The sequence below is a fragment of the Candida orthopsilosis genome (assembly GCF_000315875.1).
Source record: "Candida orthopsilosis Co 90-125, chromosome 7 draft sequence".
NCBI classification, from domain to species: Eukaryota; Fungi; Ascomycota; class Pichiomycetes; order Serinales; family Debaryomycetaceae; genus Lodderomyces; species Lodderomyces orthopsilosis.
In genome coordinates, this window is record NC_018301.1 from 532,680 (window position 1) to 554,522 (window position 21,843).

Genomic DNA, 21,843 nt, shown 5'->3' on the forward strand with positions numbered 1-21,843 from the left:
TTAGGGATTCAACTAAAGTAAGTGTGGGCTTAGGTTATATATTTGCCAAGTATTTGGTTTCACTTGTTGGTTATTGCCTACCTTTTTGGTTGTGTTACACGCAGTAGAAGAGGAAAATAGACGACGACAAAATTCAGGAAGCTAGAACAAGAAACCTTTGACGATGAGTTTGACGATGAGTTGATTGTGATGTCAATACATGAGGCAATTCTTTAGTACAATGTTTAGAGCGGAAGATGTAAATGTGCGTACGCATATGTGTATACACATATGCATACAATTTAATCTGAAGCCGGAATTGCGCTTCGTTCAAAACACAATACCTGAGTTTTTTGTAAGACGTGTTTACCATGAAAGACAACCAATACAAAACACACAATAGCATTCTTACATGTTACAAAAGAACACATTATCTCAAACAAGTTTGTTATCGTTTGGAAAGCTTCTTACAGAAAAGGACGGAGCAAAAGCAAAAGCTCTTAAATAAAAACCATTTCTCTCCCACAAGGCTTAGTGTTTATACTCACTTTACATTTCAGAAAAAGAGTCCCTTGTTTACGTCCGTCGGAATATATTTCCACTACTACATCCGACCGATTTCTTTTTAAATTGTTCAAATATTACATTGATTCAAACAGTAAAACTACACAGTTTTCTAACAAATACAAAGACCGAATAAACCCGAAACCAGTAAAAAGTGGATCAAAATGCAGTAAAAACTACTTTACCCAAAAAGAAATGAAACTGATAAAATAGGAGAACACATCCTCCGGTATCCCAAAAGTGGAAAATAATTAAACATGAACTGTGAGAAGTATCATCACTATCCCCACCAAAGCGTTCAAATTGTAAATTCAGCGTCTGAAATAAAGCTTGAATTGCATTCCCATGTCCATTGAAAATTGAAATCATATAGCAAACGAAGGTATCCAGTGATCATCCATTTGTAAATATTGTCTGTCCTCCACCATTGATTGAATTGATGGTTGTGGTGGTGGTGGTGTAGCCAATCCTAAACCATTCTTATACATAATTTGGTCTATAGGAGTCATTGGATCTGCTGGTGATAAAAATTCATCAAATTTGCGCATTGGTAATTGCAAATCTTGCTCATTCTGGCTCAATTCATCAATTGCAGATTGCAACAACTCAGTAATATCACTTTTAGTAGACGACTCTTCTAGATTTTCCATCTTCAATTGTATTAGTTTCAATTTAGTCTCAAGAGAAGATTTATGATTGCTTATCCTTGATGAGGTTTCGTTGACATAATGTCTTGCTTTGGCTGATGTTGGTGGTGGCGTATTTACTTGTTGACGATGGTTGCGGGATTCCATTGGTGGAGTGGTTGGAGTTGAACGAATAGAACCAATTGATTTTGTTATTGTAAAAGTGTCGTCAGTAGCATCATCTATACGTTTTGGTGTTGGTGATGACATTAATTGTCCTGAGTTGTTGTTTATAGAGTCACAAGTCTTTTGCTTCTTAGATTGTTGATGAAAACGTTTGTGAGTGCTTGGTGGAGGTGTATGTAATAGAGTTTTCCTGTAGCTACTTGACTTGGGTGTGGATGAACAAATACCTATTTGGTTATTGCTGCTACCAGCACTTCTCTTTGCTGTTTTAGTAGCGGTAGTGGTACTGGGAAGAAATTTCCTTTTATCTTTGGGAATGTAATTGAACGGTGATTGTAACATAGCGCAAAATAAGGTTACCAAAGCAGCAAGAATATACAAATTGTAAAAGTTGTGTGAAGTATATTTAGTACCCTAAAGTAAAATAAATGGTTCTTGTAGGGGCTATTTGGTACACTTGAAGTATCTCCGAAAAGTAATCAGTTGGTGATATCGTCCCACATATATATATATATATATATATTGCCTTATTTCGGAGGCTTCTTTTTGTTTTTAGAGTGGAGCAATAGAAAAGAAGGAGAGAGGGGGAGGGGGAGAAAAAAGAAACAGAAAACAACTAAACACTTTCCATTGTGTTTTTGCAGTTTTGTGTAACAGTATACAAAAGGCGACACATTACCTACATCTGATTAGGTTTTGTGTATTTGCGTAACTAATATTTTATTTCTATTTTTCTTTTGTTGCTCAAAATTGGGCAACTATAAGAGACACAATTCACTAAATGTATTTTGTGTAGTATGAGTGATATGCATTTCGAGGAAATACATCTCATACTAAGTACTGCAGATAAATACAGCAAAAGCCACTGGAACTCCGTGCTTTTTGTCAACAACACAGACACACAAAGACAAACTTGCAAAAGCAAAGAGGAAATCTCACATTTACGAAACATACGTCATCTTAAATATAGGACATAGGTCTCTCACATCATAACCGAATGGATAACGACGTAAACAACTCCTATTGCTACATTTGGATGATGATATTTTGAGTAAATGTGGTCGTGCACACAACATTTTTTGATTTAGTATTATTATTATAGTAATGATCTGTTACTCTTTATATATCAGTTTCAGCAAAACACTATATGTAGTTGATAATATCATTATTATTTACACCAATTGGTATTATCAGCAGTGGAAGACAGCATACCTCTGCCTTATCAAGAGCTTTTTGAAGCTCCTTCTGTTATCAGTAATATAATATTGGCAGTCATGGTAATAATAATAATAGTAATGATAATAATAATATGACTCCACACAGAAAGTTATGTTGATCGCCCTAGTGTAATTATAATTACATACACAATATATCTCATTTGGTGTTAATTTCATCTCAGTTTGAATTTAATGTTTCAAAAAGGCGGAAATGTTTTGAAACGTATCTTTTTTTACATCTTTTTCAATACCATATCAGCAATGAAGCATTCTAAATTCTTATTGTAAAAGAAGCTTCTCCTATGTTTCCGTATCTATCTGTCTACTAAATGTCGAGGGGGCTAACTTTTAATAATGCTAGCTCATCTCTGTTTCGTAGGGTGCATCTTTCTTCTCTTTCACTGGACTTAAAATTTGTGACATCAAAAAGATCCCAAACTTTCTTTTCATCACTAAATTCATCATCTTAAAACTCTACAAAACCACAAAAAGACTCATATGTTTCGTAATTGACGAACAGTTACGACAATTACACGCATAAACATTTGATTTTTTAACAGGTGCTAAACAATCTCAAAGGAAAAGATGAGATTGTTCTTCGCGCATACGCTTTTTATATTGTAATTTGTCCGAAGGGGAACCCGGTCACTTAAAAAACCGCATTGCAAAGACAAAAGACTCTTTCTGCATTTTTCATTAAATTTTCAAAACCAGTGGACACAAATTCGGGATATAGGTGAAATTTGGCTCTTTTGATAAACCCAACAGTACAAATTTATGTCGTATTATGTGGCGTTACAAAACGCTATACATCTACGAATACACAATCTCATCAAAGCATCTGCTTGTTCAGGTTTTGTACGTCTCAAATTTAGTTGATTTTACAGATACGAGCCAATGCGACATTATAGTCAAAGAAAAGGAGGTGGATCTCAGCATCCAAGGTTAAGATTTATTAAAAGTTTTGTCTATAGAAGGGGGCCCTCTACAAAGTAGCATTGTGGCCAAATGAAAACGACACAAAGCATTTGACGCACTACAAATTTATTCGTTCTCGGAAGAGCACATTCTAGCTATTAGAAGTTGTAATTAGAATCACTCGAGTTTTTTGTATGCAACAGTTCACATTAATGAACCCTTCTCATTGCCGTACAGGCATGGGCCATTATGTGGCTTGTACACCAGTTTCGTATATGTAGCTCTTACTAAAGAGTTCAAAGTACTCAAATAATAATTTGAAATTTTCAAATCTCACTCCCAACTATGTGTCACAATTTTGAGTAATAAACGTTTTCCACAACTAAATTCAAACAGTAATTGGCGAATTATGACCCTCATGAAAATGTCTAGGCTCGTTTTAAGAAACTGCATCAAACAACAACCCTTCTTTTGAAATTTTAAAACAATGAATAGCTTCCATATCATCATTCGATACATTTAATGTTTAAGAAATTACTCCTCAATGTAAAATCCATTCCTCAGCGAATTGTTTGGAAAAACCTACGAACAAGGTCACTTGATTGGCCAGCACTGATTCCGTTTCAAATGAATTGTCAAGTTGGAACAAATGATCCCTTTCATATTTACACCCCGAGTCCAAACAATCGACAAGTAGAGAAAGTGTGACAAAAATTTAAAGTTTTGTGCCTGATTCATCAACACTGGACAACCAAAAAGAAATAAACTGTCACTCACGACACCCTTTGAAAAAAACGAGAAAGAAAGCAAATTAACTAATTGAAATAAGAGGCTGAAAGGTTAGTTACACTTTCTTTCCGGGAATGGAGACCAGAGGTCTATTGAAACGCAAAAAAAATGAGGCATTGTTAAAAGGTTGTGCACTCTGGTAAGACTTTTGAGATACTCACGATTTTATGGGCTTACAATGCTTCTGGGTAATGGTTAATTGTTGTGGTCAGAAACGAGCTTCAATCAGTACTGAAGTCCCAAAACAACTTTCATAATTGCTCTATCAACCATTTTTTTACTAAAATTTTACAATCAAATATGTGCAGAAAAAGATCACTATCTCCACCGACAAAATAAATCCATTAATATTCCTTATTTAGCAGGATCATATGCATGCCTACTCTCGACAAGGTAATTCAATCTTCGAAGCCATAAGACGAAGTTTGAAATGTCCTAACTCTACTCTCTCAAGTTTGCATTTCCCGCATTATTCATATACCCTTCGGGTTCTACACACCAAAACACGAATTTACTACTACAACAAGGAAAAAACTAGATTACCTTCTCTCATTACGCCCTTCGAATAGATCGTTCCTTGAGCCTGGCTATTGTAGCCGATACCTGGTTCACACTAGGGCTTAAGCGCTACCATATCAAAATCTTTCATCTCAAAAGTCGTGCACTTCTGACTGAAAAATTTTGAAAATTTTTTTTTTCTCTATTCTCATAACCAAAATGAACTTGAAAATTTTTTCACAACTTCCTCCCCCTTCTTCCTCCTATCCACAAGCCAGCACCCCCCCCCCCCCGTTTCGCAATGCCTTTCCAAAAAGAACAAAAATCATCTGCTTACCACTCCAGATTCCAAACTCCTTTCCGTAGAAGACAAGAAGGTAAAACCGACTACTACCAAAGAAAGAGATTGGTTACTCAACACAAGGCCAAGTACAACACTCCAAAGTACAGATTGGTTGTTAGATTCACCAACAAAGACATCATTGCTCAAATTGTCAGTGCTCAAATCACTGGTGATGTTGTCTTCACTGCTGCTTACGCTCACGAATTGCCAAGATATGGTATCAAGCACGGTTTAACCAACTGGTCAGCTGCTTATGCTGTTGGTTTATTGGTTGCTAGAAGAGCTTTGCAAAAATTAGGTTTGGATGAAACCTACCAAGGTGTTGAAGAAGTTGAAGGTGAATATGAATTGACCGAAGCTGTTGAAGATGGACCAAGACCATTCAAGGTCTTTTTGGACATTGGTTTGCAAAGAACCACCACTGGTGCTAGAGTGTTCGGTGTCTTGAAAGGTGCTTCCGATGGTGGATTATATGTTCCTCACTCAGCAAACAGATTCCCAGGTTGGGATATCGAAGCTGAAGAATTGGATGCTGAATTGTTGAGAAAATACATTTTCGGTGGCCACATTTCTGAATACATGGAAGAATTGATGGACGATGATGAAGAAAAATACAGAACTTTGTTCAAGAACTATATTGCTGATGAAATTGAAGCTGAAGACGTTGAAGAAATTTACACCAATGCTCATGAAAAAATCAGAGAAGATCCATCTTTCAAACCAACTGAAAAGAAATTCACCAAGGAACAATATGCTGCTGAATCAAAGAAATACAGACAAACTAAATTGTCCAAGGCTGAAAGGGATGCTAAGGTTGCTAAGAAGATTGCTGAATTCCAAGCTGAAAACTAGGATATTTAGGAAACTTACATGTAATATGAAGAGCTTTTCTTGATTAATATTTGATTGTAGCTAATCTACTTTTAATGTTGCGCCTCTTGTTTCTGCCTAACACGTTCAGCATCATTCAACAACTTGTCATACACTTCATCAACCACTGGGTTCAATGCCTCATCTTTGGATTCCTCTGAGCTAACATCACGGTTGAAATCTTGCTGTGGTGTTATGGAAGCGTCATGCTGCAGAAGCTGTTGTTCCTGTTGCGCATGTACCTTCACCTCCTCATTCTTAGCATTGTCCAAAATTTCAAGACCAATTTTATTATTATTAATCTTACCGATCAAATCATCGACATTTTCTATACCTTTAGCAGCAATAATTGCATCTCTCAATTCTGAGCCAGAAGGTAACGAGTTCAACAATGGGATCCCTTTTCGAATGCCGCTATCTTTATTGGCTTCAGTTGGGTTTTCTCTCAGTTGCATGAATATTCCAAGTTTGTGAAACTCCCCTTCTTCAATTTCTTGCTGCTTGGCATGAAGACTACTTTGACTAGCTGATCTCATGAGTACAGGACGTCCAGTAATCTTGTCAATTATGACATCTTTACCTTCATCGTTGGATTCAACAACAACTTGATGAGGAGTTAAATTCACGTCATTAGAGGTGAAATATGATGTAACTGGCTGGAAACTTGATGATCGTGGTGACAATATAGGACCGGCACTGATTAACTCGGTTGAGTTTTGATGCAACGAGTCGGGCTCAGCATGAACCTTGATTTCTGGAGTTTGATGCTTCATTGGTTTTAGCTGCTGCTCTGATTCTCCATCCGTTAATACTACCTTTTGTGCATGTTCTTCAAAAGTGTCTAGTATTTTTTCCAACGATGAATCGAGTAAACAAAACCTGACAAGGCTTTCCTTGCCTTCAAAAGACAACTGTCCACTAGCTCTTTTGGCAAACAAATCGTCAATTGCTGTATGAATTTCCTTTCGAATTGCCCTCGTTCTTTCAAGCATAGCGTTGGATACAATTTGTTGAATCTTGTAATCTTCCTTCTTTTCAGAATGATCCATCTCACTCAACAATTTCTCAGCCGTTTCCATTAACAAAGAACCATCATACATAAGATCCTCTTCCTTGTTCAATGATGTCATAGGATATTGCGTATTCAATGACATGTCCATATTTCTCATGAGATAAAACGCAATCCGTTGGGATAATTCATCACTAACTAAATCATAATCAAGGTCCAAAGCAAATAATGTTGTTGATTGCTTAACCGCTGAATATAAATTGGCCGCGGCTGAATGGTTTAGGTTTCGGTTCCCCAAAAGTGATAGATGAACCAAATTAGGGACCCTGTGTAAAAACATAGCAATAGATCCAATGGCCTGCGCTGACAACTCATTCAAATCGAGATGAAGCCTTCGCAAGTTAGAGTATTGAGGTAGATATTCAGCCAATGATGCAATAATATCAGGAAACACATCGGGTATCGAACTCATATCAAAGAACCGCAACATTTTCACATTGATTAAACTCTTTAACAACGCAGCAGTCTCATTTACATCAGTTAAGTGGGTTGAGTTAATAGAAAGAAACATCAATTTGTCATTACCACGATTAAAGGCTTCGATAAATGGTTTTAGTTGGCCCTGACTCAAATCGTTAAATGCAATATCAACTCCAACACAATTGGCATTGGGGTCGCTGACATAATTGGCCACAGTTTGTGCCTTGGTTGTATTCATTTCGATCGATGCGACACCTAATCTTCTAGTTGCAATTTTAACTGCATTGTTGATCAACTCGTTGAACGCATCATCAGGTAACTTGCACCCATTAATCACCAATTCTTCAATTCCTCCCCGGTACACAATTGACTGGGTGAATAAGTTCCAATTCAAATTTCCTCTAATACATTCAGGACTAGCATCTGATTTAATACGCTGTTGCGAAATATCCAACTTCTTGACAGTTTTATTTTGTGCCAAAAATGCGCAAAGTAACTTCCACCCATGGCTATCAATGGCAACATTGCGTAAAGAAAGTTTCTCTAACGCCTTGTTTCGAGTCAAACAACCTAGGATTATCTTCAACATCTCTGTGGTCATTGTGACATTGTCAAAAATCACTGCATTAATCGGGGTGATGCCAATAAAATCAGAAAATGACAAGACATCAATCAATGTAGGTTTTGGATTAAGCATCTTCAATACTTCCAATGGAGCGTACTTATTTTTCAATTGTTTCAAAGTAGCAGGGATTGGTAAGATTTCTCTCAAATGGCAACATCTGGTGTAAATTGTCTCCAACGTCATTTCTTTGCCCAATTGTTTAGGTTCGTCATCAAAATGCTGTTCATGTATATGCAATGGTTGATCGATTTGAGCATCGTTTGCCAATTTTCGATGACTAACTTTAGCATCAATCTCTTCTTCTTCCTCTTCCTCAACCTCAGCAACATCGCCTTCTTTCAATTTAAATTTTGATGGTCTGAAATTTGCCACTTCTTGAGCGATTCTTTTAGCTTGTAAATGTGCTTCGTATGAATGTTTTTCTGCCTCAGCCAAGGCTCTCTTTTGCGCATCAATAGCTAATGCCACATCTCTCTCACTATATTGAGGAGTCTGTCCCTGGCCGTCTTTGTTTCCATCATTTGAAGCTATACCCAAACATAGTCTAGGTGGTGGGGCATTGAGATCCTGTGGTATTAGCACATTACCCTTTTTGGGTCTTCTAGATGGAATTTGTTGTTGAGGATCATACTCCAACTTATCAATGGCAAAAGAAACACGACGAAGTTTGACATCTTTCAAGTCTTTCAAAGGAATAGGCTTTCTACCCTTATTTTTGTTCAACACTATCCGCTGTGGTCTTGAAGGTGCCGAAGCCGTTCTTGAAAGCGGCGCTGCTGAAGATCTCCTTCTGAAAAAACCTCTACTCTCGCTCGGGGAAGAGCTTATTGGATTCTCATCCTGATAAGAATCTTTAAACAACAGCCCAGCTCCTGATTTTGAGTTACTTGAGCTTCTCCTGCGTGTTGGAATGCCCATACCTGCAGGCAATTTATCAGTCATGGATATCAAATCTTCGTGTTTTTTTGGATTTGCACCTGATCCAATTAAACTCGGGTTCAATTTTGGTGATACTGGGGCCTGTGATGGAGATTTGGGAGTATGCTGCTGTGTTGCTGATTGTTGGTGCTGCTGTTGTGACGTGGATGACAGACTCTTGAACTTCGAAGATAACGAGCTGAATAAACCCTTTTTCCCACTATTGGAGCGGGTTACCCCAGGAGAACCAGCCAATGACGTGGATGGAGAGGAACCAGCTGCTTTCCGAGAAATCAATGCTTCATCATGGTCATTGTACACCAAGTCACTGGTTAACGAGGGCAGAACAAAATTAAAACTGCTACTGCGTCTTTTGTTGTTGGCTATTGATGATGCTGGTACCGGAGGTTGCTGTGTTTTTGACTGTTGCACAGAAGATGCAGAAGAAGATCGAGAACGTCCAATCAACCTATCTAGTTTTGACGATTTTTCGGTTTGGGAGCTAGTGGGAGTAGCAGGTGGGGTTGGCGCAGCGGGTGTTGTAGGTGTGGTAGATGCTGTAGTTGTCTCATTGGATCCCGACTTGTGTGCTTGTGGACTAGATGGAGCTGCTTCTTGAGCCCTCTCACTCGAGCGTCTTCTTTGTTGCAGTGGAGGCGATTGAGTTGTGTCATTTCCAGAATGTGCAAGTGCATTCTCTTGTGACTTCTTCCCCTCCGATGTAGTTTCATTTTGTGATGTATCTTTATTTTTGTTATTGTCCTCTTGAGCCTTTGCATCCTTCTGTTCATTACTGGATGCCAATTTCTTGACAATCTTTTTTGATTTTCCACGAAATAACCAATCAACATCATCATTGGCGACACCTGTTTTCATTTCTTCACAAGGTGGCTTCTGATGGGGGTTGGTAATCGTTATGTTGCTAGTGTTGTGATTTTGTATCGTTGGTTGCGTTGTTGGTTGTGTGGGAAGGTCATTCTTGTTGTGGACCGGCGACGAGCTTGGCTCCAGCATAATTTTGTATATCTGATTAGTGAACGTGGAAGTGGTAGGTTGAGCTGTGCAAGGCTTTAATAAATATGAATCAAAAAAGCACAAGGGCCTCTTCTTTTAAAATAATGACAATAAAGTTCTGAAATCAATGTTGGTGGTGGGGAAAGAAGACTGAAATTGGGGGTTTGAGATAACCTAAAATATAGATATTGAAAAAAAAGAGATTGAATAAATAAATAATTAGATAGTCCGACAACACGTGACTCCTTTGTTATTTTTCAAAGGCAGTAATTAATTGTAAATCACAAAGACGAATGGAATGATGCAATGCTTCTTTGTGGCTACAAACTAGAGGTGGGAGTACACTTCATTAGGCGAAAGGTGCAACAGAGGGGATTATCTGAGGTCTCCCAAAAGAACTTGAGATGAACATTGAAATGAATGTGAAAATACTCTACATGGAAACATTCCATACGTTTGCTGAACCAAATTCAAAAACAAAACATTTTATCAAAAACGTATTCAAATTCAGAAGATGCGGGGAAGAAATAATTTTAACCAGCAACTCTCTGAGTAAATACGACGTCTCCATCCCTCAATGTGAGAGAAAAAAGACAATCGGATTGAGACCAGGTACATTTGAATTGGTGTCATAGTATCCTTATCTAGTTGAGCCCCACAAAACACATAGCCTTCAAGTTAAATCACATCTAGAGGGGGGAAAGTAGTAATAAACAAAAACTTTTAAGAACGAAATTGACTCTCTTTTTTTTATTGTTCACTGCTACCAACTCAGAAATAGGAGACTTTCTGGTCGTGTAAATAAACACATTTTTAGACTTTCCTTATATGGAAACACGCTACCATCCACGTTTTATAGGCAACACTATACTTAAATATTATCCTTAAACACGATAGAACCGATCAGTGTGCATGAGAGCCAAGCCGTTTGTGTTGTCGGTGTTGAGGGTAGACAATTGGGATGGAGCCGGTTATACATTGTAGCTTATCTAGAGACACCAATACTGTGTGTAACTTTGCGTTTCAATATGTGTGACTTTTGCTGTGACTCCTTTTCGACAAAATTGTTTCCCCTCAAACAAAAGAAAAGTGTTTTTAAAAAAGAAAGTGTCCATTTTTCGGAACCGGAACGTGTGTTTAGTATCAAATCCGCAATTCCATCCAATTATATTTGTGCAATTATTGGGTAGTGTACCATGTGCCCATCCAAAAAAAATCAAAAGAAAAGATGATGAAACAGATAAAGCAAAGGGGCAAGGAGGTCGTGTACAATGACAAATAGATGACATAATAATACATTATACACGCATCCTTCTATATAAAGACTTTAAAGTCTTTTGTTCTATTGATGATTAATAAATTTCACATACATATATACGTACATACACTAACAAAACAAAAAAAAAAAAATTCTATATCTTCTTATACTTATATAAGAAGAAGGACGTACACACGATTGAACCTATCAGATTAAAGACATTACTTTACAATCCTTTACTCAACAGATATTCTTTACTTAACAGACTCGTATACAATCATATACAATTATACAAAGCAATGATTTCAAGGTCAATTATTAGAAACTCAAGAAACTTACTCAGATCACAAACCACAACTATTGCCAAACAAACTATACCAGCACTTTCACACTTGTCGCCAACAACTGCCTCAACAACATCATCGTCAACTATATCCGCCTTCAACAATACTTTGTTCAAGAGATCATATCATGAAAAAGTTATTGATCACTATGAAAATCCAAGAAATGTTGGTACTTTAAACAAGAATGATAATGATGTAGGTACCGGTTTGGTTGGTGCTCCAGCTTGTGGTGATGTTATGAGATTACAAATTAAAGTTGACGAAAAGACTGGTAAAATTGAAGATGTCAAATTCAAGACTTTTGGTTGTGGTTCAGCAATTGCTAGTAGTTCATATGCCACGGAATTGGTCAAGGGTAAGACTTTGGATGAAGCATTGGCTATTAAAAACACTTTTATTGCTCAAGAGTTGTCTTTACCTCCTGTCAAGTTGCATTGTTCAATGTTGGCTGAAGATGCTATCAAATCAGCAGTTAAAGATTACAGATCAAAGAGATTGGTGAAGAAGCCAACTTTGGGTCCAGAGGCTACTACGACTGAACCAGCTACTGCTAATGTCACTGCTTAAGTGTGGATTATTTTTTTTACATTGTATGATTACAACTTAGAGACAAATGAGTCACTGACGTTACAGGGTATTTGCTAAGGCTTTTTCTCAAGAGAGCTTTCACCTTGATCAAGGTTTTTGCGCTAACATAGGAATTCGGATATTGGTCTTTTATTTTGGAAAAGGAGATACAATAATTTTGCTTCGATTTTGTGTATATTTCTTTAGTTCAGTAAATGCTATATGGGCTTATTTTAGAGGAATTGAATTAGTTGTAGTGTTTTTGTAGTTGTTTGTCTCTCAATGGATTGATTGTTCACCAAAATCACTGCGAGTTCGGATGTACAATCCTCTAGCTCTTTTGTGTTCTTGTCTCCTCTCTGACCAATGAAATGGCCGTGATTATTCAGAGTTGAACCTTGATTCTCGCGCGTTTAAGTTGCAGTCTTTATTTTGCAATCGTTTACTAATAAATACACACATCTATATATACAAGCATCTCCTCTCACAACAAGAATGAATTGATATATTTGGTAAATACTTTCCCAAGGAAATCACCACCATCAATTTCTTCTTTTTTGAATAAATAAACTCCAACCATTCCACAGATCCCCATAAGATTAACTACGGCTAATCCAATTCGTTTACAACTCTTACTGTACCACGAATTCAACTTCATTACCCCATTAGTAACATGATATGACATAATCCAAACTAAGCTCGTAAGTGCCAACACTTGAAACTTAGGATGTTTCAAATTCAACACATAGGATACATAATCCAAATTGATCAACGATGAATCTCCTTCTATTGACATTGGCACATATCTAAATTTATAATAATGATAAGCAACAAAGGGGATCAACAAGTATCCTGAAAATTGTAACGGTGTAATGCCCAAGATTTTTGAAATGAAGGATTTCCTATATCCCAAACCAAATATATTGGATAATCCACCAAATCCTATATCATCATCATCATCTCGAATATTGAATGAATCGTTGTTGTTTAGTGTTCTATGCTTTTCCTTTTTTTGCTCTAATCTTCTATGCAATTGGTGTTTCTTATATCCGCGTACTAATCTCAATCCCATTCCAGCAACAATATGAACTAAAGATGCGCCAATGATGGCAATTGGCTCAAAAAATGGTATATCCTGATATACAGCTTTAGCCAAAGAAAAAACTTGTTGTTTGAGCTCTTTATCGACTGGGATGATGGGAACTATTACAACTGAAGTCACATGAATACCTAGGAATGAGATAAATGAATAAGCACTATATTTTTGAATTCGATAAAGTATGGGGATTAACCATCGAGATATTGGTTTGTTTTTTGAGTCGTGATGGTGGTGATTGGGGTCTTTATCTAATGAGTCCAACTTTTCCTCCAATGTAAATACTGGCTCAGGTGTTACCCGGTGAAGTCCTTCGTTCGGCATCAGGGAGCAAAGTGAGTAGCGGAACATTAACGCCAGAATTTGAGAACAAAAAAAATGCAAAGGACAACAGAAATACTCAAAGTCACACGCCCCCGCCCCAACCTCAACATCCACGTCAACATCGGCACACGTAATGTCCTCCTCCTCATTCACCCAAATAAGATCACAGGCGCTAAATTTGGAGAAGCAGACTGAGTCATTATTAGCAAGATTCTCTCAGTTTCAAAACCAGCTATCACAATCATTGGAAAGTACACCAGACGAAGAATCAATTAAGCAACAAATCATCGATACATTATCTAAACGAGATGCCACTATTGCAAAACTTAACAGAATCAGTGAATCATCCACCACTGAATTAAGTACTTCAAAATTGCAACAAATTACTCGTCATGAACAAAATTTACAAGATCACAAGAATTCATTCCAGCGTATTGATTCTATATTAATTGAAGAACGAAATCGTAATAATTTGTTATTCACAGTGCAATCAGACATATCCAATCATAAGAGACGCAATACACCTGCGAACGCATTGGACACTGACCCTGATTCATACATCCTTGAAGAAAGTCAACGAGCAGACAATGTTAATTCGATAGCTGATAGGTTGTTGCAAAGTGCATATAACACTCGAGACGAGTTGATAAACCAACGACAATACTTGCAAAATGCTCAACTGACGATATTAGGGACTATTCAAAGTGTTCCAGGTATAAATGTGCTTATCCTGAAGATTAATTCCAGAAGAAAAAGGGATACATTAATTTTAGCCACTGTTATTGCTGTTTGTATATTACTTTTGTTCTTTGTATAGAAGAGCTAATGGAAAAGGTATAATATAGAAGCTTACTGTATATACGTAATGGTTTATTGTGATGTTTCATATTCATTCGATGTTACACAAAACTTTAATAAACCATGGCTATTGCTCGTGTTAAGGATTACATTTAAAATATTCCCATCAAAACTAAAAATGAATGATTACCCTTAGAATTATACAATGGCCATTGGTTAGCTCAATAGATATACCTTAGAGTACATCAGTCATACCCCCCCCCTCGAAGCTTTACTGTATCTTTCAACATGGACGATCAGATCGAAAAACAAATACAACTAATCAAGTTGAAAAGAATTCAAGAATTAAACAATCGGCTCAAGGAGACTTTGAAACGAGAGAGAATACCAGCATCTAAAGCTTGTGCATTGTATGTAAAGTTCAATCATAAAATTCTCTAATGACTGTACTAACATTGTTTTAGAATTATTGATTACGTTGAAGAGACTCCTGATTATCTTATCCCTTATAATTGGAAATTACCCATTGACCAGAACAAGTTTGCTAAATACAATTCGTTTAAACAGACACGTCAAACTCAACAAAGTAGCGGGTGCTGTATAATTATGTGAAATTAAACTATATTGAAACAAATTTATCGTCTTAAATTACCGCAGCCTCTCCATTCAACCACCTCTTTGTAACTCTTCCTTCTCCACCTTTAATCCTTTCAAATGTTCCAAACTCTCACCTTTCAAAGTAGAGTCAGCCTCTTGTTCATCAGAGCCACATCCACAATCATAATCTTCGAGAATCGTAGTACAATCATACTGTGGTTTACCCAAACGATCATTAACTTTGTTATGTATGTCGCATCCCCATAAAGCAGCAGTTTTACGCGACTTGGTTTGTGGTGGGTACTTGCTCAACAACTGTTGGAAATGACGAGCACAGTCTCCACAAGGGTATACCTGAGCAAATAATTGAATATAGTTGCCCAACGTCGTACGTTCATGAGTTGATGGCTCATCAGGGTATCTAGCTAATATAGTGTGGAATAAACGCCATGATGCGCGACCCAATTCAGCTTTCAAAGTTTCATTGGCCATCTTGGGCATAAATGCTTGTGCTACGTCAACACCGCCATTAGGAGCATCCTTGGGGTTGGCTTCTTCGTCTTCTTGTTGTTGTTTCGGAGCGGCGGGGTCCATATTGTTTGCACCTGAGGGCGGCTCCTCTAATGGCTTCTGCACTTGATCATTCAGTTGTCCGACTTGTCTCTGCAACAATGTATCTAAATTAGATTGAAATGTATCTGAATTTAAATTTATTGGCGATCTCACTTTACCTAATGAAGATTCCAAATTCTGTGACGATGATGACATGAAATAGATGATACATATTAACGAGAGTAATGAAATTGTCGTGACAATTGGTCTTCTTGTATACTTCAGCATGTTTGAGTTAGTTGTAGTGGGAGTTGGCCCTGGTGTTAGATCAGGATCTGATATGAAATAAAATGTCATGATATATTTGTTTTTCTTCTATGCAAATCTTCTTTACTAAATTGGGAAATTCTCTTCCACTGGATGCGGCGGTGGACAGCACAGAATAAGGAGCATCTACAAATAAGCTGAAGAAGTTTTACAACTGCCATTCTATTATACGCTATACACCTCACTACTTCTCCTTAAATTGTCTTTTTCGTTGGTAAAGTGGCAGCATCCAATACTCCAGGCAAAGGATCTGATCCAACACTAGCCAATAATTTGATACCGCCGACTAAGGACAACACCAATGCAATAGTAGTCCAAAGGAACAAATTGGCAGGTACCGAGACATCCTTTTTACCACAGTCGTATCCTACCCAAGTTGTGGTCTTTGACGTTGTTTTGTTAAAGCTGGGTTCACAAACACAACTCCATTGATCTTTATTTTCTTTGCATTCACCATGAGCCGAACACTTGTCAGTGGCAACTTCACAAGCTTGCTTACTGGCGTATCCGAATGCAGGTGCTGAAGCTGCAGATCTCACTTGTGATTTTTTTTGCAAACGATCCTTTGGTGTGTAATTTGGTGATTCCACAACCAAAATATCAAAATACACATTTAGTGATTCGAGTATATTTTCTAGTGATCCCACTGCATGTTTGTATGTGGTTGAATTTGCTCCGATTTTGTTTTTGATTGACGCAAACGATGACATTTGAATTATAAATTTTGCATCATTATGTAATCTTACATCCCTTGCAAAGTCACGTAAATGAACTAATGAGGCTAACTCATAAGAAAACATACCATCATTGGTAGGGCTATAGTTGATTATTTGTTGTTTTAAATTGTCCTGATGATTTTGCCAAATTCTGTTTCTTTGTTCACCAAAATATTTGAAATGATCGTCCACTCCATGTTCTATGCCCATAAAATTCATCACATCAGTTAGCTGTCTCCCGTATTTTAATGTAGTTTTAAACCAGAAATCAGCATATGATTGCAGTGACTTTGTTTCAAAACTTGGCTCGGTATTCAATTCACCTCCAAGGATATTGACAAATAATTTGGGCTTGAATGTTATTTCTGGCAATCCAGGTTTCTGCCTTGGTGACCATATGTATTCCAAGTGTTGGTTAAACAATGGTATCAAGTTTTCGTCAATGTATTCCTCGTCATATTCGACCCAATTGAAAAAACCATCAAGGCATAGTTGTTCATCCTTGTAAGAGAGTCCTGTTTTCGGTTCATCAACATTACGAATCACAGGGTAGTTTGAGGATGGTCCCGGGGCAGCAGCATCACTTGCACCAAATGCTGTATATGCTATCAATGACCAGCTTATTGCACTTGTCAATTTCATGATGATTGAGGTTAGCGATTGAATGGAGTGTTGGTGATGTTTAGTTGGTGAGTTTTTTTTCTCTTGCTGGACACTTAGTTGAACTAAGTTATATGCAGGATAATTATTTGATAAGCTCTGGTTTGATTGCATTATGAGCTATAAAGAGTTGATTAAAGCACTGGCCATGTAGTGAGGCTACAAGAGAGGTACAATTACACCAAAAGTTTAACGCTTTTGCTATTGACAATAAATAGTCATAGGTACAATAAATAGCCGCTATATGAATCCACTTAAAACGTTTCATCCAATGTAATCGTTGGTGATTGAGGATACCCATCCAGTTTGATTTGTGCTGGTGATTGCAACACCCCATGATTCTCAGTCTTGTTACTATCATCACCTGTTTTTACCTTCAAACTAGGTCTAAATAAAGTCTTTGTTGATCTTCTTCTTAATACAGGCAGCAGTTGCGCCGACAGCAGCAGAACAAAATCATCTTGTTTTGGTGATGCCATTGGTGATAATGATCCGGGACTTTTTGATCTCCTTTCTTGCACCTGCTGTTGTTGCTCCAGTTCGTCTTCTTTCAATTCATTCAATTGTTCATCGCTGTTGTAATCTCTTAAATCTATTCCTAATTTCGATAAATCTGACAAGACATTGAATTGAGCTGGGGCAGGTTCAACATATTCCAGTAAGTCTGAGTCATTATTTGGATCGTTATGGAACGTTCTGAAATTTGCTAAGCTTTTAGTCACATTCAAATTGGAATTGGATGAATTCATTTCCTGTATTTGATCTTGTGATTTTGACCGTTGTAATAAATTCTCCTGTAATGATAATTTGAGATAGTCGTATGGTTTCAATACTTCTCGTAAGTAGCTCAATGTTTGACTGGCGATTTGCTCATTATTGAATATGATTATTATACGATTCAAGAATGGTAAAACTGACCAGTATGTAATATGGTTCAATATCTTGTCATCTTTATTCAACACTGATAACTTGATTTGATCGACTAGCGATAAGGCTTTGGAAACTAATTTTGGCTTTGTTGAGTCTGGTTCTGGTTTGACAAAGTCTTCCTTGGCAAAATTGGATATGATGATTGATGTTTTGGGGGATGGGGATGATCGGGATAATGATGAAGATCTTGAAAGTGACATACTGGAGGAACTAGGGTGAATTGATTAAGAAATGGTATACTTTGGACAAACGCTTTCTGAATATGTATTGGTTTGTAATGGTCTTCTTTTGAAAAGCCTCAGCTAGTATTGGGCAATAGGTTTATCAATTCCGCCTTGCTTTTATACAAAAAGCTCGCCACGATTAAAACCGATTTGGTGGAAAGAAGGCTTAGTATATACGCTACCATTTAAAATGTATGGAATGTCGTGTCGAGGAAAGTTGTGCAATGACACATTGATGACACCTTTCGATGTATCATCATAAGGACACCACCCTCAAAGACATAGCCTCACGCGAACGACCATCAAGTGACCATCAACCTAGAAGAGTTTCCGCTGAAACAGCACTTGCGCCACCTCAACAATGACTACTGTGATTGACCAAACCCAACAAATTTACAACTCGGATTACACTATCAAAGGACAACTAGTTGATTCTCACACACGATGCGTCCACTACCACTCACAATTGGACATTATTGCTCTCCGATTCAAATGCTGTCCAAACACATTCTACCCTTGTTTCAAGTGTCATGATGAATTGAACAATCATAGTATAGACAAGTTTCATGTTGGAGATCATGACAAGGTGGTTATTTGTGGAGATTGTTTTACACAATTGACAGCTGATGAGTATTTGAAGAGTGGGTCAATTTGTCCTCTGTGTCAAGGTAGGTTTAATCCTGGCTGCTCGTTGCATTACAAATTGTATTTTGAGTTTTGAATTGAAAAAGAAGGAGTTTGTCTGATGAGACAATGAAGTGTTGGCTTACTTATTAAAATTGTGAATAGTTTGATGTCTGTGTTGCCCAGGTTATTGGTCTTGTAACCGTATATGTGTGTTCGAGTGACTTTAGTCTCTATTGTTCAGACCAATGCTTACCTTGGTTGTCACGTCGAGGAGATACTTGCAGCTAGTGATCAACTATGAGAAAATTACGATGGGTATAGGTTCCATACCCAATGGAGACGCAATAAAAGAGAAAGTTTCCATATGAAAAGAAAAGATTTCCTCGTCAAACGACTAAAATGCCGCTTCATCGTCCAGATATTCCACTACTGCCAAAAAATAAGTTGTGTATTTTACATTTGCCAATCCCGTAACTTTATTATTGAAGTATCTTCTGGTAACACTGAGACGGTGATAAGTTTGCTATCTAAAGTAAAGTCATTTGTCCGTGGGCAATGTGTTAATAGGGGTTTTGCTCCACCTCATTCCAGTAACAATTTTCATTATTGACATCAGACATGTTCCGGAGACTAAAGGTTTCACCCCCCCCTTTGTCTCACTTTTATTACCCATCTCAGATGTATGCAGTCTTTCAATTAACAAGTCTCAATCAAACTAGAAACAACAATTAACGGTTTTTTGCTTGCTATCGTTTTAGGGGGATGCAAAAAGAAACAATAGAAAGTGGAAACCCATCAGGCGACACAAAAATGTTTTTTTTTTCAACTAACTTTTAGGTTTGCTTTGCTTTGCTTGTGAATCAAATCCTAATAAGGAAGATAATTAGGAAGAAGTGCGTATGATGAAGGGGTCTTCAGAACTTTTCTAGAATCAATTTGTCAGCAAAGTTGTCTCAAACTTGTCGGTAAAAGTTACGAAAGAAAACAAATGATGTAACAATTTCCTTACAAGATCTTCTGTTTTGTTTTGCAACTAAAGAATATTCGATCAGAATACAAAGACAATATTGTAGAAGAACGTTGCTACATCTAAACAATATCTATTGTTATACTGTTGCTGTTAGAAGTGCCCAGAATGAAGGTATCCTTTTCTTTTTTTTCTAGGGTTGTAAAGTAAATCAAAGTTGAATGAGCTTCCACTTAATGCTTGCTGTGTAATACTATCATTTCATTCCTCTCTAGCAAGCGTATGTGTATGAATACCATTGTATACAACTCTTTTAAAAAATTGATACTGATTTTCAGCTGAAATTAGCAATGAAATTACACAAACAATATAACTTTAAAATTACTACATGCTCCAAAATATGAAAGACAAGACAAGAGCTTCAGAGTTGTTTTAACTTTAGATAAACAAACACCCTTCCTGTCTTAACAAAGAGCTTTATAGCAATAAACCAAACTGCTTTTCAATTAACTTACTTTCTCATGTATTCCATGGTAAAAATCTAGGCAATTTGAGAAAATCTGCAATCGTCTGACTTTAAACGAAAACTGTGATTATCATAGCTTGTGAATATGTATTGTCTTTTTTTCACACTCAGATTGAAAACATACGAAAAGCGTAAGATCCAGAGTAACTATCGCTCGACGTTGGGTTATAAAATGACATGATTTCAAACTTTTTACTCCAGTGCCCCACTCCCTCCTATTTACGATGTGGTGACTGAGTGTATGAAGGGTAAGAAAGATGGGCTGATACTTTTTGTCCGATTCTTATTGTTTCGTATAAAAGCTATCCCTCTCTAAATAAATGATTGCAAAAAGAGCCCAAAGAATTGATGTGTGTTGTATACGGCTTTAATTATATTCTCGGAGTTTTTAAAAACTCTTAAAAGCGAAAATCCGAGAAGTAAACTTCGTAATTTCTTTTTTTGTTATTTTTTTCTCTCTCTCTCTCTCTCTCTGTCTCTCTCGGATATAAACAAAAAACGGATCTCTGTTTTTTTTTTTTTTTCACTTTTTATTAATGCGGATGTAAACATTTACTAATCAAGTACATTTGTAATACTATACAACACGGAGTTAAATGAAGAGGAAGTTATACAGGTCATGACATGCCCTTTGAATTTCTTGATAATTTCGGTACCTAGATCAAAATCCCGTCCGAACCACAACTATTCTTGAATATAGCTTAGCTTGACTCAACTTTGGTGTTTGTTTGTGTAAGTGTACTATTCTCTCATAACTACTATACAAATGTAGAACCCAAATAACCGGTCCGTTATAAATCAATAACCGAAAGAGAGAATAAAAGAATTTGATTCCGATTGCCTGTGTCTATTTCGCATTTGTGTATCCTGCGACATTGTTTTGTATTGTTCTGTCAATTTATGATTTGCATAATGCACCTAACGCATATATATTTTGAGAGAATTTTTATTATAGTGTATATATGGTTATTTCGGATTCCACGAGGGAACCAGAACTAATAATAACAAAATAACAATAAAGGGAAAACACATATCCATCGCATACGAACAATAGAATGTGCATGGTTTTACACCGAAATCAAGGGGAAGAACAATAGAGTGATATTGAGAGGTGGGTACGCACATAATTTCAAATAGTAGTGTCAAAGGAAACATGTGGTTTTTGTTGTTTGTGACAATAGGAATAGATTGCAATAAAGTTATGGCTCCGGCCCAGAGGGTGGTAAAGGAAGAGAAAAGTACACAGAGAGAGGGCATAGCCTGAATCGGAGCCGGAAACCGTATAATAGTAGGT

General features: G+C 37.0%; 11 protein-coding genes across 11 annotated transcripts; 5 read left to right on the forward strand and 6 right to left on the reverse strand. All coding sequences in view use genetic code 12, as the record gives it.

The window, feature by feature from the left end:
• Window positions 1–908: 908 nt before the first annotated feature.
• CORT_0G02670 (hypothetical protein) lies at window positions 909–1,697 on the reverse strand (the record flags this gene model as incomplete). Its single annotated transcript, XM_003871023.1, has 1 exon — window positions 909–1,697. The coding sequence occupies one exon, from the start codon at window positions 1,695–1,697 to the stop codon at window positions 909–911; it is 789 nt and encodes a 262-aa protein (XP_003871072.1).
• A 3,381-nt stretch (window positions 1,698–5,078) lies between these two features.
• Window positions 5,079–5,972, forward strand: CORT_0G02680 (Rpl5 ribosomal protein L5; the record flags this gene model as incomplete). Its single annotated transcript, XM_003871024.1, has 1 exon — window positions 5,079–5,972. The coding sequence occupies one exon, from the start codon at window positions 5,079–5,081 to the stop codon at window positions 5,970–5,972; it is 894 nt and encodes a 297-aa protein (XP_003871073.1).
• Window positions 5,973–6,043: 71 nt separating this feature from the next.
• Window positions 6,044–10,036, reverse strand: CORT_0G02690 (Lpi9 protein; the record flags this gene model as incomplete). Its single annotated transcript, XM_003871025.1, has 1 exon — window positions 6,044–10,036. The coding sequence occupies one exon, from the start codon at window positions 10,034–10,036 to the stop codon at window positions 6,044–6,046; it is 3,993 nt and encodes a 1,330-aa protein (XP_003871074.1).
• A 1,557-nt stretch (window positions 10,037–11,593) lies between these two features.
• On the forward strand, window positions 11,594–12,205 carry CORT_0G02700 (Isu1 h; the record flags this gene model as incomplete). Its single annotated transcript, XM_003871026.1, has 1 exon — window positions 11,594–12,205. One exon carries the CDS (start codon window positions 11,594–11,596, stop codon window positions 12,203–12,205), a length of 612 nt encoding a protein of 203 aa, XP_003871075.1.
• Window positions 12,206–12,689: 484 nt separating this feature from the next.
• Window positions 12,690–13,652, reverse strand: CORT_0G02710 (hypothetical protein; the record flags this gene model as incomplete). The annotated part of the gene is made up of 1 exon (XM_003871027.1): window positions 12,690–13,652. One exon carries the CDS (start codon window positions 13,650–13,652, stop codon window positions 12,690–12,692), a length of 963 nt encoding a protein of 320 aa, XP_003871076.1.
• Window positions 13,653–13,758: 106 nt separating this feature from the next.
• On the forward strand, window positions 13,759–14,442 carry CORT_0G02720 (Gos1 protein; the record flags this gene model as incomplete). Its single annotated transcript, XM_003871028.1, has 1 exon — window positions 13,759–14,442. The coding sequence occupies one exon, from the start codon at window positions 13,759–13,761 to the stop codon at window positions 14,440–14,442; it is 684 nt and encodes a 227-aa protein (XP_003871077.1).
• Window positions 14,443–14,711: 269 nt separating this feature from the next.
• On the forward strand, window positions 14,712–15,035 carry CORT_0G02730 (Ste18 protein; the record flags this gene model as incomplete). The annotated part of the gene is made up of 2 exons (XM_003871029.1): window positions 14,712–14,833; window positions 14,888–15,035. The coding sequence occupies 2 exons, from the start codon at window positions 14,712–14,714 to the stop codon at window positions 15,033–15,035; spliced, it is 270 nt and encodes an 89-aa protein (XP_003871078.1).
• Window positions 15,036–15,089: 54 nt separating this feature from the next.
• Window positions 15,090–15,929, reverse strand: CORT_0G02740 (Erv2 protein; the record flags this gene model as incomplete). Its single annotated transcript, XM_003871030.1, has 1 exon — window positions 15,090–15,929. The coding sequence occupies one exon, from the start codon at window positions 15,927–15,929 to the stop codon at window positions 15,090–15,092; it is 840 nt and encodes a 279-aa protein (XP_003871079.1).
• Window positions 15,930–16,093: 164 nt separating this feature from the next.
• Window positions 16,094–17,389, reverse strand: CORT_0G02750 (membrane-localized protein; the record flags this gene model as incomplete). The annotated part of the gene is made up of 1 exon (XM_003871031.1): window positions 16,094–17,389. One exon carries the CDS (start codon window positions 17,387–17,389, stop codon window positions 16,094–16,096), a length of 1,296 nt encoding a protein of 431 aa, XP_003871080.1.
• A 140-nt stretch (window positions 17,390–17,529) lies between these two features.
• CORT_0G02760 (hypothetical protein) lies at window positions 17,530–18,405 on the reverse strand (the record flags this gene model as incomplete). The annotated part of the gene is made up of 1 exon (XM_003871032.1): window positions 17,530–18,405. The coding sequence occupies one exon, from the start codon at window positions 18,403–18,405 to the stop codon at window positions 17,530–17,532; it is 876 nt and encodes a 291-aa protein (XP_003871081.1).
• Window positions 18,406–18,790: 385 nt separating this feature from the next.
• On the forward strand, window positions 18,791–19,150 carry CORT_0G02770 (Hot13 protein; the record flags this gene model as incomplete). Its single annotated transcript, XM_003871033.1, has 1 exon — window positions 18,791–19,150. The coding sequence occupies one exon, from the start codon at window positions 18,791–18,793 to the stop codon at window positions 19,148–19,150; it is 360 nt and encodes a 119-aa protein (XP_003871082.1).
• Between the last annotated feature and the right edge of the window lie 2,693 nt (window positions 19,151–21,843).